At 44.5% G+C, this 16497-nt stretch overlaps 1 protein-coding gene and 1 pseudogene across 1 annotated transcript in view; one reads left to right on the top strand and one right to left on the bottom strand.

The window, feature by feature from the left end:
• SLC3A2 (solute carrier family 3 member 2) overlaps positions 1-16497 on the bottom strand; it is a 41161-nt gene that overhangs the window by 18088 nt on the left and 6576 nt on the right. The window contains exons 2-3 of the mRNA XM_003734288.5: positions 9930-10022; positions 8883-8975 (exon numbers count right to left, since the gene is read on the bottom strand). Of these exons, the coding sequence (XP_003734336.1) occupies positions 8883-8975; positions 9930-10022 (186 nt within the window). The remainder of the gene's footprint in view (positions 1-8882; positions 8976-9929; positions 10023-16497) is intronic.
• Positions 15974-16463, top strand: LOC118145521 (non-histone chromosomal protein HMG-17 pseudogene; annotated as a pseudogene).

Here is a 16497-nt window from a genome sequence, read left to right as displayed (position 1 = left end):
TCTATTCTTGTGTCTCTGTTTTTATTTCTTTTCTCACTCCCTCATTACTGCCGAGACATGGGGCACCCATATACAGGTTTGGGCTTGTTCCCAACAACTAGCGCTCAATGTGGATTCCCTGTGCTCCTGGTGAAGAAACGCCTGAGTGTGGTCATTTGCAGGAAGCAGTTCATCCAGGGACTCCCGGGAACGTGTTCTGGTCAGCCTAGCGGGAAGCTAGTGTGCCTGGAATATTCCAGGGTAACAAAATGGGAAAATCACACAGCAAGCATAGTAATTACCTCTGTCTTATTCAGGAACTTTTAAAGAAAGGCGGTGTAAAGATTGGGATGGAAAATCTCATTACTCTCCTTGAGGCAGTGGATCACTACTGTCCGTGGTTCCCGGATATTGGAACTCTAGATGTTGGTGTACGGGAAAGAGTTGGGTCAGAACTCAAATATGCACGGGATGAAGGAAAGTTTATACCACAGACCGTGTGGAATGATCGGGCCATGGTGAGAACCGTATTAGAACCTTTTGAAAATACTACTCACCGGGCGCGGTGGCTCAAGCCTGTAATCCCAGCACTTTGGGAGGCCCAGGCCGGTAGATCACGAGGTCAAGAGGTCGAGACCATCCTGATCAACATGGTGAAACCCCGTCTCTACTAAAAATACAAAATTAGCTGGGCATGGTGGTGTGCACCTGTAATCACGGCTACTCAGGAGGCTGAGGCAGGAGAATTGCCTGAACCCAGGAGGCAGAGGTTGCGGTGAGTCGAGATCGTGCCATTGCACTCCAGCCTGGGTAACAAGAGCAAAACTCCATCTCAAAAAAAAAAAAAAGAGAAAATACTGCTCTCATCAGCACTCTCAGTAAAGAATCAGGGGGCCGAATGAACTCCTGAGAATAGTGTAAATACCAGTTTAGAAGATGATAGTGGGCGGGCGCGGTGGCTCACGCCTGTAATCCCAACACTTTGGGAGGCCGAGGTGGGTGGATCACGAGGTCAAGAGATCAAGACCATCCTGGTCAACAAGGTGAAACCCCGTCTCTACTAAAAATACAAAAAAATTAGCTGGGCATGGTGGTGCGCGCCTGTAGTCCCAGCTACTCAGGAAACCGAGGCAGGAGGATTGCTCGAACCCAGAAGGCGGAGGTTGCGGTGAGCCGAGATCGCGCCATTGCACTCCAGCCTGGGTAACAAGAGCAAAACTCCATCTCAAAAAAAAAAAAAGATGATAGTGAAGAAGAGTTTGATAGAAAATCTTTCAGGTCAGAAAAAAGAGAAACAGAAAGATTGATTTCAGGAGGGCATCATGAAAAGGAGATAATCTATGCAAATGTGTCTAAAATGCCTCACAGTTTGGAGGAACCTCCTTCAGCATTCACTCAGAAACGGGCTGAGCCAACAGCACCAAAATAAGATAGTCATGAATGGCCACCTCCTCCACAGTCCTGGCAAGGTACAAATCCATTCATTAAGTTGCAAACTCAGGAAGTTCAACCTCCGCCGCCAGGACAATTAACAGGCTAATGAGTAGAAGTCCAGCACCTGGCTTACAGTGGTGTGCAGCAAATGCCGCCATAGACAAAGTGTGTAAAATTCTAAAAAAAATAAATTAAATTTTAAAAGTAAAAAATAAATAAATAGTCTCCTGCTACCTCAGGAAGTGCAACAGTAGATCTGTGTTGCATTCAGCCTTTAACAATTCTCCCAGGGGACACACCACAAAAATTATCTATAGGAGGGTGCGGGCCTCTACCAGAAAAGACCATGGGACTTGTGTCAAATTGCAGGGAGTGCAGATTCCGATGGGAATTGTTCATTCAGATCTAAAGGGAGAAATTCAATTGATAGTGACTTCCAGTGCACCCTGGAAAGCAGCACCAGGAGACAGAACTGCTCAATTATTGATTCTACCTTATGTAAAAGTAGGAATCAGTGATGCAGTAAGAAAGAAGATTGGTAATTCTCAAGATAAAGCAGTGTGCTGGGCAAGCAAAGTTACAGATAATCAGCCAGTTTGTAATATTACAACTCAAGGAAAGCTTTTTAGGGGTCTGGTAGATACTGGAGTGATGTTTCTATAATAAGCTCTAGTTAATGGCCCAAGCACTGGCCAAAACAAAAGGCTACTATTAGTTGGGGTTGGAAGACCCCAGAAGCTCACCAGAGCTGTATGATTTTGCATCGTGTGGGACCCTAAGGTCAGCAAGGCACTATTCAACCGATGGTTACTGATGTTCCCATTAATTTATGGGGAGAGACACTTTACAACAGTAGGGAGGCTGAAATCTCTTTCCACCAAACACAGCAAGCAAAGTCACAAGATTATGTCTCAAATGGGATATTGGCCTGGAAAAGGATTAGGAAAAAATGAAAATGGAACCACTCAACCTATAGAAGCTGCTATAAAATTAGAGCAGGGATTGGCTACAATTTTTAATAGCGGATACTGAAGAGCCTCCAGAACCCATTGCTTTAACATGGAAAACAGAAGAACCGCAGGGGCCACTTCCAAAGCATAAATTGGAGGCTTTATATGAATTAGCACAAGAGCACCTGGAAAGAGGGCATATAAAGCTTTCATTTTCTCCTGGAATTCCCCAGTGTTTGTAATTCAAAAAGAAATCCGGGGGATGGAGAATGCTGACTGACCTGAGAGCAGTAAATGCAGTCATTCAATCCATGGGAGCATTACAGCCAGGTATGCCTTCATCAGCGGGGATCCCAAAGGAATGGACTTTGATAATCATAGATTTAAAAGACTGTTTCTTTACAATTCCTCTGGCAAAGCAGGATTGCTTTCACAATACCTGCAGTAAACAACCAAAAGCCAGCTAGGAGTTATCAATGGAAGGTTTTGCCTCAGGGAATGTCAAATAGTCCTACAATGTGTCGGACTTTTGTGGGAAATGCTGTCCAGCCTGTTAGAGAGCACTTTCCTCAATGCTGTATCATTCAGTATGTTGATGCTATATCATGTGCTGCAGAAGGTAGAGAAGAGTCGGTTTTATGTTCTAATTGCCTAAAAGAATGTATGCAAAAAGCAGGGCTGATTATGGCTCCTGATAAAATTCAAACCTCAACACCAGTAAAATATTTGGGAATACAAGTTGAAGAGAGGCAAATATGCCCTCACAAGGTAGAAATTAGAAAGGACAAACTTATAACATTAAATGATTTCCAAAAGTTGTTAGGAGACATTAATTGGACAAGGCCACCTCTCAGTATTCCTACTTACTTATGTCTAATCTATCTGCAATTTTAAGAGGTGATCCAAATTTAAATAGCAAAAGCGTGTTAACAAAAGAAGCAGCTGAGAAGTTAAAAATAATTAAAGAAAAAAATACAGCAAGCCCAGGTAGAGTTAACACTGACAGTTACAGCCCATTGTATTCTCAACACCTCAGTCTCCAACAGGAGTCATTGTTCAAGATGAAAGTTTAGTAGAATGAGTCTTCTTACCTCACAATACAAGTAAAACTTACCTGCTGTGTACTTGGATCAAATATGAACCTGACAAAATAATTGTTCCTTTAACTAAAAAACGAGTTTGACAAGCCGACATCAATTTGGTCAACTGGCAATTAAGCTTGGCAGATTTCGTAGGCGAAACTGATCATCATTATCCTAAAACAAAAGTTTTTCAGTTCCTAAAGCTTCCATCATGGGTTTTACCTAAAATTACCCAAGATCAGCCAATAGAGGGCGCTGTTACTGCTTTTACTGATGCACCTAAGCATGGAAAAGCAGCTCACGCAGGTCCTTTACATAGTCATCCAAACCAATTTTCAGTCAGCACAAAGAGCAGAGTTACAAGCAGTTATCTCGGTCCTTACAGATAGACAGCAACCAGTTAATATAGTTTCAGACTCAGCTCATGTAGTACATTCTACAAAAAATGTAGAAACTGCATTGTTAAAATACATTCCGGATGACCAATTAAGACAGCTATTTGAATCACTTCAAAACGTAGAAGCAGAGAAGCGCCATTTTATTATATCATACACATTCGAGCTCATACTTGTTTACCTGGACCTTTAGCTCAAGCAAACCAACAGGCAGATTTACTGGTTTCTCCAGTTTTTACAGAAGCCAAAAAATTTCATGCATTAACTACAAATGCGGCAGGTTTAAAAAATAAATTTCCTTTAACTTGGAGACAGTTGAAACAAATTGTGTCCAACATTGCCCTCAATGTCAAGTTCTTCAACTGCGCACTCAGGAGGCCGTGGTAAATCATAGAGGATTACACCCAAATTCAATTTGGCAAACAGATGTTACTCACGTTCCTTCATTTGGAAAATGATCTTATGTTCATGTTACTGTGGATACTTTCTCTCATTTCATTTGGGCAACTCGCCAAACAGGAGAAAGCACCCCATGTTTAAAAACACCTATTTTCGGCCGGGCGCGGTGGCTCAAGCCTGTAATCCCAGCACTTTGGGAGGCCGAGGCGGATGGACCACGAGGTCAAGAGATCAAGACCATCCTGGTCAATATGGTGAAACCCCCTCTCTACTAAAAATACAAAAAAATTAGCTGGGCATGGTGGCGCGTGCCTGTAATCCCAGCTACTCGTGAGGCTGAGGCAGAATTGCCTGAACCCAGGAGGCGGAAGGTGCGGTGAGCCAAGATCGCGCCATTGCACTCCAGCCTGCATAACAAGAGCTAAAACTCCGTCTCAAAAAAAAAAAAAACAAACCTATTTTCTTGCTTTGCGATTATGAGAATCTCACAAAAAATTAAAACTGATAATAGGCCCGGATACTGCAGAAAGCCACTGAAGCAGTTCCTCAAACAGTGGAACATAATTCATACAATAGGAATCCCCCGTAACTCCCAGGGACAAGCAATATAGAAAGGGCAAACAGAACCTTAAAAACTCAACTGCAAAACCAATAACCGGGGGAGACAATAAGGAGTATTTTACTCCTCAAGCACAATTACAATTGGCACTAATCACTTTAAATTTTTTGAACGTTTCCAAGTGTCCACGGCTGCCGAACAACCTTTTGTTGTACACAAAATTAATCCCAAGGAAGGAAAGACAATATGATGGAAAGATTCCACCACCAATCAGTGGAACTTGGGAAAGGTGGTAACCTAGGGAAGAGGCTATGCTTGTATTTTACCAGGAGAAAACCAACCTCACATTTGGGTACCTACCAGACAGCCGAAGCTTTACAATGAACCCCTCCAAACTACAGAGCAAGAGAAAGAACAGGCCCAGGAGTGGTATGGTACAAGACGGCTAAGCTGAGTGTCTCACGGACAAAGGCAACACAGAAAGCCAACCCGCTGGCATGGGATCAAATGAAGAGGCTGGTGCAGATGGCAACAGCAAGCCCGAGGGAGACTCCCATGGAGGTGACACCGGGTAATCTTATTCTAGCGGCAGTCATGGTTGTGACTGCTGGGGTAATAACCCTGTTTCAGCAGAAGAGAACTATACATGTTGGGTGTATGTGCCATTTCCACCTTTGATTCCACCTATCACTTGGATGGATTCACCTACAGAGGCGTACATATGAAGCAGGAACAGCCGGGAGCAAGGCAACATAGTTGTCTGACTGCCAAGCTCCCCTAACAAAGAGAAGCTCTGCCTTACAACTCTAGATATTACATGTGAAAGGGTCTTGGGTTTACAGCCTTAGAAATTACACGTGAAAGGGCCTTGGGTTTACAGGTTTAGAAATTACATGTGAAAGGATCTTGGTCCATGGAGTGGGGGTTCCAAAGCAATGCCTTCTGGAAAGATTCCCCCATACCATACCTGCTGTAGGAAGGCAATTAAGGAGGCGCCAGTCTTGAAATGCAGTGTGGAAGTCAAGGGGGAGGTGATCTTAGATGCTTAGGTCTCCTTCCTCACCTAAATGATAGCACTAGGATGCCTGGTCTTACTAATAACCAGGGCCCTGCTCAACCAGAGGAGAAAGGAATGTTCGAATGTCTCTCTTGGATATAGTTTTCCTCCTGTCTGTCTCGGGAAAGCTCCAGGGTGTTTAACCCTAAAGCCTCAAAGCTGGTTGATACACATCCCAGGGGATGACAGAACTGGTCCTCCTTATCCTATAGTCAGTGGAATGTCCTTTACACCAAATACCCTGTATAAGATGCAACCCTACGGACATCACACAACTTTTGAATACACTTATCGATATAAGCCAAAAGAAAAACGCTGCCCAAAAACCAATCCAGAATGGTCTCCTCCATTAGAAATTCTTACTTGGAAAGATTGTGTAGCTGACAGGGCAGTCATACTTCAAGATAATGTATATGGAACAATTATTGACTGGGCTCCTAAAGGTGAATTAAAAAAAAAACTGTATGAGACAGGTATCTTGTGTAGATGCACCAATATTGTTAGAAACAACGGAAAACAATGGGCCAGGCGCAGTGGCTCACGCCTGTAATCCCAGCACTTTGGGAGGCCGAGGCGGGTGGATCACGAGGTCAAGAGATCAAGACCATCCTGGTCAACATGGTGAAACCCCGTCTCTACTAAAAATACAAAAATTAGCTGGGCATGGTGGCGCGTGCCTATAATCCTGGCTACTCAGGAGGGTGAGGAAGGAGAATTTCTTTCTTTTGTTTTTTTTTTTTTTGCCAATCAGTTTGAGCTTATGAGGTTGCTCAGGTTAGCCTTGAACTGATGACCTCGCCTTCGCAAGCGCCATGACCTCCGGCGGGAGCCACTTTGGACCCCCGAGGAAGGAGAATTGCCTGAACCCAAGAGGCGGAGGTTGCAGTGAGCCAAGATCGCGCCATTGCTCTCCAGCCTGGGTAACAAGAGCGAAACTCCGTCTCAAAAAAAAAAAAGAAAGAAAGAATGGAAAACATAATAACCAGAAATAACCTTACTAAAAGAATAGAATCTCCTTTTTCCACTAAATGGGAAGATAAAGGAACAGCCCCACCCAAACTAAAGGTCATTAAACCCATTTTAAGTCCAGAGCATCCGAAGCCTATGGAATTGGCTATGGCAACAGCTCATATGAATGAGAGTGTGGAAAGGAAAAGGATCGACTGGCACAAAAAACAACTTCAAACAGAACTATTCCATTTCTAAGTTGTGTTAAGCCACCCTGTATGGGGATAGTAGGAAATGTAAGCATTAGACCTGATATTCAAACCCTTCCCTGTGAAAACTGTAAATTGTTGACTTGAATGATTCAACATTTAATCTTGAAAATAGTATTCTACTAGTCAGAGCCAGAGAAAGAGTGTGGATTCCAGCAACTCTGAACCGACCATGGGAAGCCTCTCCTTCAGTACATATTATCACAGAGGTACTCAAAGGAGTGTTAATCGACCAAAATGATTCATATTTACACTAATTGCTCTTATAGGAATTACAGCCGTGACAGCTACTGCTGCAGCTACGGGAGCAGCTCTGCACACCTCAGTTCAAACTACTCACTATGTGGATCTTTTGCAGAAAAATTCTTCCAGGCTTTGGAATTCTCAAACAAGAATTGATCAAAAATTGGCAAATCAAATTAATGATCTTCGACAGACTAATTTGGATGGGAGATTGAATAATGAGCTGAGAACACAGATTACAGTTGAATTGTGATTGGAACACATCTGATTATTGTATTACCTCCCATACTTATAATTCTAATGAACATCATTGGGAACAAGTAAGGAGACACTAGGGAACGAGGACAATTTAACATTGGACATTTCCAAATTAAAGGAACAGATTTTTTCAGGCCTCAAAGGTTTATTTAAATGTTTTGCCTGCAGCTGATATATTGGAATGAGCCATAGATGAGCTTTCAGGCCTCAATCCTATCGAGTGGGTTAAAACTCTTGGAGGATCCACAACTGCTAATTTTGTTTTAGCAGGTGTCTGTTTATTCTGTCTGGTTTTAGTCTACAGATGCAGGAGAAAATTTCAGAGAGACAGCCAAATGATCGCTCTCGCCCTCTTCGCTAAAAAGGGAGGAGATGTGGGAAGAGATGGCCGGGGGCAGACCTGTGTTACTTACAGTTAAATGATTACAACCTTGCTTTGCTTTTTATACACGGAGATTTGTGCCACAGATCATATCCAAACTATGGTGCAGTAAAATAAAAGCAGAGATCCAGCGGTAACAGGAGGCCTATGGTGAAGACCGTCTGAGAGCGCCCCGTAACCGCGGAACACTCGGCGTGGTTGCAGAGCAGAAGAATCTGCTTTGGTCCCAAAACTCTTCCCAACATAGAGTCTGTGCGAGGATCTCCTAAAGGGACCTTATGCAAAACACTCTGGGAAGTAATGCAACCTCCGCCAGAAGGCCTTACCGGGCAGAGATCACAGGAACGCCACAGGCTCTGCCTATGTTCTCAGAATATGGAGCAATTCCTATTGCTCTGTGTCCATGATGCTTGGGAGATAAAATCCCCTTGATGCACTGTGTGTGGTCAGACCTTATGGCACCGTATACACTGCACCTCTCTTGCCTAAACACCTGGATAGACAATGGGTTGTAAAACCTCACTGTCCTTAGTTAGCATTTCTTAGGAGAACCACCTTTGCTATTGAATGCTGCAGACAACTGTCCCTCGCCACAGCCTTCAAGATGAAGCCCAGAGCTCAGTGCCAATGATCCCACAGAGTGCACTGGGCCCCTGGACCTATGCGGTAACATTCTATTCTTGTGTCTTTGTCTTTATTTCCTTTCTCAATCCTTCAGGGTTGGGCTGGTTCTCAACACAAACAATCTATCAATCCAAACACAATTCTAAATATCTGATGCTGAGAACTTTATAAGATAATCCAGTAACTCATGTGCAAGAGAAAAGGGCCAAGAATATGTAAAGATATCTTTAAAGAACAAAATTGTATTTTTAAAGACAAATTCTACCAGATAGCATCCATGTTATTTGCTAAAATAATAGTTACCTGTAATCTCAGCATTCTTCGAAGCTGAGGCAGGAGGATCACTTGCGGCCAAGAATTCGAGCCCAGCCTGGGCAACACAGTCAGACCCAGTCTCTACGAATAATGATAGTAATAACATTAATAATATATAAAGTATGGCCACAATTTGAGACCAGCCTGGGCAACAGAGTCAGACCCAGTCTCTACGAATAATGATAGTAATAACATTAATAATATATAAAGTATGGCCACAATTTGAGACCAGCCTGGGCAACAGAGTCAGACCCAGTCTCTACGAATAATGATAGTAATAACATTAATAATATATAAAGTATGGCCACAATTTGAGACCAGCCTGGGCAACACAGTCAGACCCAGTCTCTACGAATAATGATAGTAATAACATTAATAATATATATAGTATGGCCACAATTTGAGACCAGCCTGGGCAACACAGTCAGACCCAGTCTCTACGAATAATGATAGTAATAACATTAATAATATATAAAGTATGGCCACAATTTGAGACCAGCCTGCGCAACACAGTCAGATCCAGTCTCTACGAATAACGATAATAATAACATTAAAAATATATAAAGTATGGCCACAATTTGAGACTAGACTGGGCAACACAGATCCAGTCTGTACATGGCTGGGCCCAGTGGCTCATGCCTGTAATCCCAGCACATTGGGAGTCCGAGGCAGGCAGGCAGATCACCTGAGATCAGGAGTTCAAGACCAGGCTGGCCAACTTGGTAAAACTCTGTCTCTACTAAAACTACAGAAAATTAGCTGGGCCTGGTGGTAGGCACCTGTAATCTCAGCTACTTGGGAGGCTGAGGCAGGAGAATTGCTTGAACCTGAGACACAGAGGTTGCAGTGAGCCAAGATCACACCACTGCACTGCAGCCTAGGCAACAGAGCAAAACTCCATATCAAAAAAAAAAAAAGAAGATCCCTCCCTTCAGAACCCCTTCCCTTTGCGGGGGGCGGGTGGCGAGGGGGGGCGGGGCGGGGAGACAAGTCCCACCAGGTAGCAGGCATATTATTTGCTTAAGTAATAATTACCTTTAATCTCAACATTCTGGGAAACCAGGGCAGGAAGATCACTTGAGGCCGAGAGTTCAAGACCATCCTGGGCAACACAGTGAGACACCATTTCTACAAAAGAATGTCTAAAGTAACAATCACAGTACGCTGAAGACCAGCCTGCCCAAAATAGTGAAACCCTGTCTCTTCTAAAACTACAAAAGAAATTAGCCTGTTGTGGTGGCGGTCACCCATAATCGTAGCTACTCAGGAGGCTGAGGCAGGAGAATTGCTTGAACCTGGGAGGCGGAGGTTGCAGTGAGCCGAGATCGCACTATTGCACTCTAGCCTAGGCAGCAGAGTGAGAGTCCATCTCCCAAAAGAAAAAAAAAAAAAAAGACACAGGGATGGGCAAGTGTCCAATGGAACAGAAAACAGGGCCTAAAAATAACCCATGCACACTTGAAACAATATATGACAGAGATAACATAACCACTGGGGAAAGAATGAACTATTCACCAAACGGCACTATAAAAAAATTAGATCACTACCTCACATTAATCACAAAATTATACTCTAAGTAATCAAATAATCTAACTATAAAAAGAAAATATTTTAAAATTTTAGAAGAAAAGATCTTTCAGATGTCAGGATGAAGAGTTTTTTAAGAAGATACAAAAGAATAAACCATTAAGATGCCACAGAAAATCAAAGGATGTTCAAAAAATAATACACCATTAAGAAAAAGGCAAATAAGGCCGGGCGAGGTGGCTCACGCCTCTAATGCCAACACTTTGGGACGCCGAGGCGGGCAGATCACGAGGTAAGGTCAAGAGATGAGATGATCCTGGCCAACATGGTGAAACCCTGACTCTATTAAAAACATAGAAATTAGTGGGGCGTGGTGGCACACGCCTGTAGTCCCAGCTACTCGGGAGACTGAGGAGGAAGAATCACTTGAATCCGGGAGGCGGAGGTTGCAGTGAGCTGAGATTGCACTGCTGGGCTCCAGCCTAGATGACAGAGCAAGACTCCTTCTCAAAAAAAAAAAAAGAGAAAGAAAACTCGTGCAACATAAAAAGAGAAAAAATTATGCATCACAACTTGCCATAACAAATTAAAAAGATGAGCCACAAATAGAAGGCATAGTATCTGAAACTAATACAACCAAGTAGATGAAACATAAATTACAACTAAAAATCACTAAGAAAAAGCCCAATAATTCAGCAAGGACAAAAAAAATCACAGAATAGAAATTCTATTCTAATTACAGAATAGAAATAGGGCCCAACACTGTGGCTCACGCCTGTAATCCCAACACTTTGGGATGCTGAGATGGGTGGATCATCTGAGGTCGGGTGTCCGAGACCAGCCTGACCAACATGGAAAAACCATGTCTCTACAAAAAATACAAAATTAGCCAGGCATGGTGGCGCATGCCCATAATCCCAGCTACTTGGGAGACTGACGCAGGAAAATCACATGAATCCAGGAGGCAGAGGCTGTGGTGAGCGAAGATCACAAAATTGCAGGACACAGTGGCTTAAGCTTGTAATCCCAGCACTTTGGGAGACCTAGGCAGGTGAATCATGAGGTCAGGAGTTCAAGACCAGCGGCCAAGATGGTGAAAACCCTGTCTCTACTAAAAATACAAAAATTAGCCAGGCATGGAGGTGGGCACCTGTAATCCCATCTACTCAGGAGGCTAAGGCAAGCAATTGCTTGAACCTGGAAGGCAGAGGTTGCAGTGAGCCGAGATTCTGCCACTGCACTCCAGCCTGGTCACAGAGCGAGACTCCAACTCAAAAATAAATAAAAACACAAAAATAAAAAAATAGCCAATTCAGGCTGGGCGTGGTGGCTCACACCTATAATCCCAGCACTTTGTGGGGACAAAGTGGATGGATAACTTGAGGTCAGGAGTTCGAGACCAGCCTGGCCAACAAGGTGAAACCGTGTCTCTGCTAAAAATACAAAAATCAGGGCCGGGCACAATGGCTCATGCCTATAATCCCAGCAGTCTGGGAGGCCGAGGCCGAGGTGAACACATCAGCCTGGACGACAAAAGTAAGATGATCGGCCGGGCGCAGTGGCTCAAGCCTGTAATCCCAGGACTTTGGGAGGCCGAGGTGGGTAGATCACGAGGTCAAGAGATCGAGACCATCGTGGTCAACATGGTGAAACCTCATCTCTACTAAAAATACAAAAAATTAGCTGGGCATGGTGGCGTGTGCCTATAATCCCAGCTACTGAGGAGGCTGAGGCAGGAGAATTGCCTGAACCCAGGAGGCGGAGGTTGCGGTGAGCCGAGATCGTGCCATTGCACTCCAGCCTGGGTAACAAGAGCGAAACTCCATCTCAAAAAAAAAAAAAAAAAAAAAGTAAGTCAGTCACAAAAGAAAATTGTTGTTTGAAAAATAATTTGTAGAAAATTTCTAACTAGAATGCTAGAAATGACTAAATCTAAAAGAACCAAGACGTAAAAGATATGCAAAATGTGTCAAAAACATAATGTTAAAGAAAAAAGGGGCCAGACATGGTGGCTCATGTCTATAATCCCAGCACCTTGAAAGGCTGGGGTGGGAGAATTGTGGCCAGGAGTTTGAGACCAGCCTGAGCAACATAGTAAAACAACTGTCTTAATTTTTTTTTGAGATGGAGTCTCGCTCTTGTTACCCAGGCTGGAGTGCAATGGTGCGATCTCGGCTCACCGCAACCTCCGCTTCCTGGGTTCAAGCAATTCTCCTATCTCAACCTCCCGAGTAGCTGTGACTACAGGCCACGCCACCATGCCCAGCTAATTTTTATATTTCTAGTAGAGACGGGGTTTCACCTTATTGACCAGGATGGTCTCGATCTCTTGACCTCGTGATCCACCTGCCTCAGCCTCCCAAAGTGCTGGGATTACAGGCGTGAGCCACTGCGCCCAGCCCGAATTTTTAAAATTCAATTAAATTGAAAGAAAAAAGGGAAATAGCAAATTCACCCTAGTTTTTTCCAGAAACCGAAAGATACGGTGGAATGCAACAGTCTGCATTTTAACTGACATCTACCCCAAAAGGGAGAACCACAGCATTCATGGTGCTACTGAAATACTATACTGACTTGTAAAAGCGATGAGCAAGCTTTTATTCAATCTCCTTGTTCCAAAACTCCACCTGACAAAGTTCCCTCACGTAGAGAACTGAGAACTGATGAGATGTTAGAGGATAAGAACAGATACTGCTCTTGCTCAGAGACAAAAAAAAAAAAAGCACGGTCGGATGTGGTGGCTCACCCTGTAATCCCAGCACGTTGGGAGGCTGGGGAGGGCGATCACCTGAGGTCAGGAGTTTGAGACCAGCCTGGACAATATAGTGAAACCCTGTCTCTACTAAAAATACAAAAATTAGCTGTAATTTTTGTCTATAATTCCAGCTACTCAGGAGGCTGAGGCAGGAGAATCTCTTGAACCCTGGAGGCAGAGGTTGCAATGAGCTGAGATCACACCATTGCACTCCAGCCCGGGTGAAAAGAGCAAAACTCCATCTCAATAAAAAAAAAAGTGGCTGGCTGGCGCGGTGGCTCAAGCCTGTAATCCCAACACTTTGGGAGGCCGAGGCGGGTGGATCACGAGGTCAAGAGATCCAGACCATCCTGGTCAACATGGTGAAACCCCGTCTCTACTAAAAATACAAAAAAATTAGCTGGGCATGGTGGCGCGTGCCTGTAATCCCAGCTACTCGGGAGGCTGAGGCAGGAGAATTGCTTGAACCCAGGAGGCGGAGGTTGCGGTGAGCCGAGATCGCACCATTGCATTCCAGCCTGGGTAACAAGAGCGAAACACCGTCTCAAAAAAAAAAATAAATAAATAAAAGTGCTGAAGAAAATGGGCATGCTGGAATAGACATACTGTACTGTTAGTATGTAAGACCAGAGAGAATGGTGTTCCAAGAAAGGCCCCAAAGGACATAACATTTACAAGACCATCAGGAATGCACTAGTGATGTCAGTAGGCATCAGCACTGCTTAGAAATTCAGTGGTGGTTCCTGTGTAATCCACAGCTGATGACAGAAGTAGTCACAGAGCTGAGCTACTCAAGATACACGGTACTCAAGATACATGGGGAAGTACCTCCCACCACTTAACAGAGGCCAGGTAGCACTGCTTAGCTGCCAAAAGCCAGAAATAGGCAACTACCATAAAACTGGCAATGTTGGTAGCCATGGGACTCTGACCCACACAGTGTGGATACATGGAGCATGGCATCCTTAGAGGAAAAATATGTGGACAGCCAAAAAGGATGCTACTACACATCTACAACCAAAAAAAAAAAGGCAAGAAAAGAAGAGAGGAGGAAGGGAAGGGGCAGCTAAGGGCAATCACCACAACAGTCAAAATCTTTAATTCACTCCTCGATCTGAGCCAACTTTTTTTTTTTTTTTTTAAGACAGAATCTTGCTCTGTTGCCTAGGCTGGAATGCAGTGGCGCAGTCTAGTCCTGCTGCAACCTCCTCCACCTCCAGGGTTCAAGTGCCTCTCCTGCTCAGGCTCCCCAGTAGCTGGGATTACAGGTGCACGCCCAGCTAATTTTTTCACCATGTTGAGGCCAGGTCTCAAACTCCTGACCTCAAGTGATCTACCCACATCTCCTAAAGTGCCAGGATTACAGGTGTGAGCCACCATGCCCAGCTGAGCCAACTTTCATACCCAAAACTCAATTACTGAAGAAGTGCCCAAATCCCTAGGAAGGATGCTAAAACTGGGAGGGAATTTGCATATCCTCCTCCTCTATTGAGGCAGTCCCTCTTGCTGCCAGATGGGGGCAGGGTTGCTCTTTGAACAATTCCCCCAGTTCCTCCTAAAAGTGACATTCCTCGAGAATGTCAACATATCACCTACTCATATATATAACTGTACGCTGGGTAAAGGGAAATGCCTAGACACTCAGGATTTGGGGCACAAGATCTCAGCTGACAATGAGACCTGAAAACCCAAAGCATCATCATGATGCTTTTTAGCCTGGGGACTTACAGGTGTCAGGCAGTAACTCAAGTCCTAACCAAAACAGAGCTCACTGTAAGTCTGCTTGTCCATGGACCCATCACTAGTCGTTTCCTCAGTTCTAAGTGTTTAAATGGGGGCGGGGGTTGGAGACTGAGGCAGGAGAGTTGCTTGAACCTGGGAGGCAGATGTTGCAGTGATCCTTGATCATACCACTGCACTCCAGCCTGGGCAACACAGTGGGACTCTGTCTCAAAACAAAACAAAAAAAAAAAACTAGCCCGGCATGGTGGTGCACACCTAGAGTCTCAGCTGCTTGGGAGGTTGAGGCCCAAGAACTCGGGAGGTGGAAATTGCAGTGCGCCCAGATGGCACAACTGCAAGCCAGCTCACTCCATCTCAAAAAAAAAATTTTAAAGGCTGGGCACGGCTGCTCACACCTGTAATCCCAGCACTTTGGGAGGCCGAGGCGTGGGGGTGGGGGGGAATCACAAGGTCAAGAAATCGAGACCACTCTGGCATACATGGTGAAACCCGTCTCTACTAAAAATACAAAAATGAGCTGGGCGTGGTGGCGCATGCCTGTAATCCCAGCTACTAGGGAGTCTGAGGCAGGAGAATCACTTGAACCCAGGAAGCAGAGGTTGCAGTGAGCTGAGATCACACCACTGCACTTTAGCCTGGCCAAACGGAGCAAGACTCCATCTCAAAAAACAAACAAACAAGTATTTAACAGGATATATTTCGGAGTTGAAGTAATCATACTGGGTCCTAGGCCTAAGAGGTAAGAGCTAGCATAGTGAGACAAAGGTATCTCTAAAACTACCCCTCTCTTCAGCCCTGATAGTAAATCAAAAGCACTATCACATCCTGGGGAGGGACAGATCAGTGCTACCATTACAGGAACAAAGGATGCATGGGTGTGGTGTCTATCACATCCATACCTAGAAATATCTCCTGCCCACATACTGGGTGAGCTGCCAATTTTGATTCAAACTCTTGAGCAGTAAAAGGGCCCTACCACTTAAACCATGCAATCCAGCAGATCTTGGGGGGTTGACAGTATCAGCAGTTTAAAAAAAAAAAGATGCAGTGGAACAGTGTCAAGAAGAGGAGGCGAGAACAACCCCCGGACCGACCGAAGCCCACGTGCCGCTGCATCCCGCGCCCAGTGCCTACATCCCGCCGCCATCGCCACCATGCCCAAGAGAAAGGCTGAAGGGGATGCTAAAGGAGGTAAAGCCAAGGTGAAGGACGCACCACAGAGAAGATCCGTGAGCTTGTCTGCTAATCCTGCTCCTCCAAAGCCAGAGCCCAAGCCTAAAAAGGCCCCTGCAAAGAAGGGAGAGAAGGTACCGAAAGGGAAAAAGGGAAAAGCTGATGCTGGCAAGGAAGGGAATAACCTTGCAGAAAAGGGAGATGCCAACACAGACCAGGTACAGAAAGCCGAAGGTGCTGGAGATGCCAAGTGAAGTGTGTGCATTTTTGATAACTGTGTACTTCTAGTGACTGTACAGTTTGAAATACTATTTTTTATCAAGTTTTATTAAAATGCAGAATTTTGATTGACTTTTTTTTTTTAAGCTATGTTGTTAGCACACAGAACACTTCATTGTTGTTTTG

This window comes from Callithrix jacchus, chromosome 10 (assembly GCF_049354715.1).
Source record: "Callithrix jacchus isolate 240 chromosome 10, calJac240_pri, whole genome shotgun sequence".
Taxonomy (NCBI): domain Eukaryota; kingdom Metazoa; phylum Chordata; class Mammalia; order Primates; family Cebidae; genus Callithrix; species Callithrix jacchus.
This window is presented reverse-complemented; position numbering and strand designations above follow the sequence as displayed.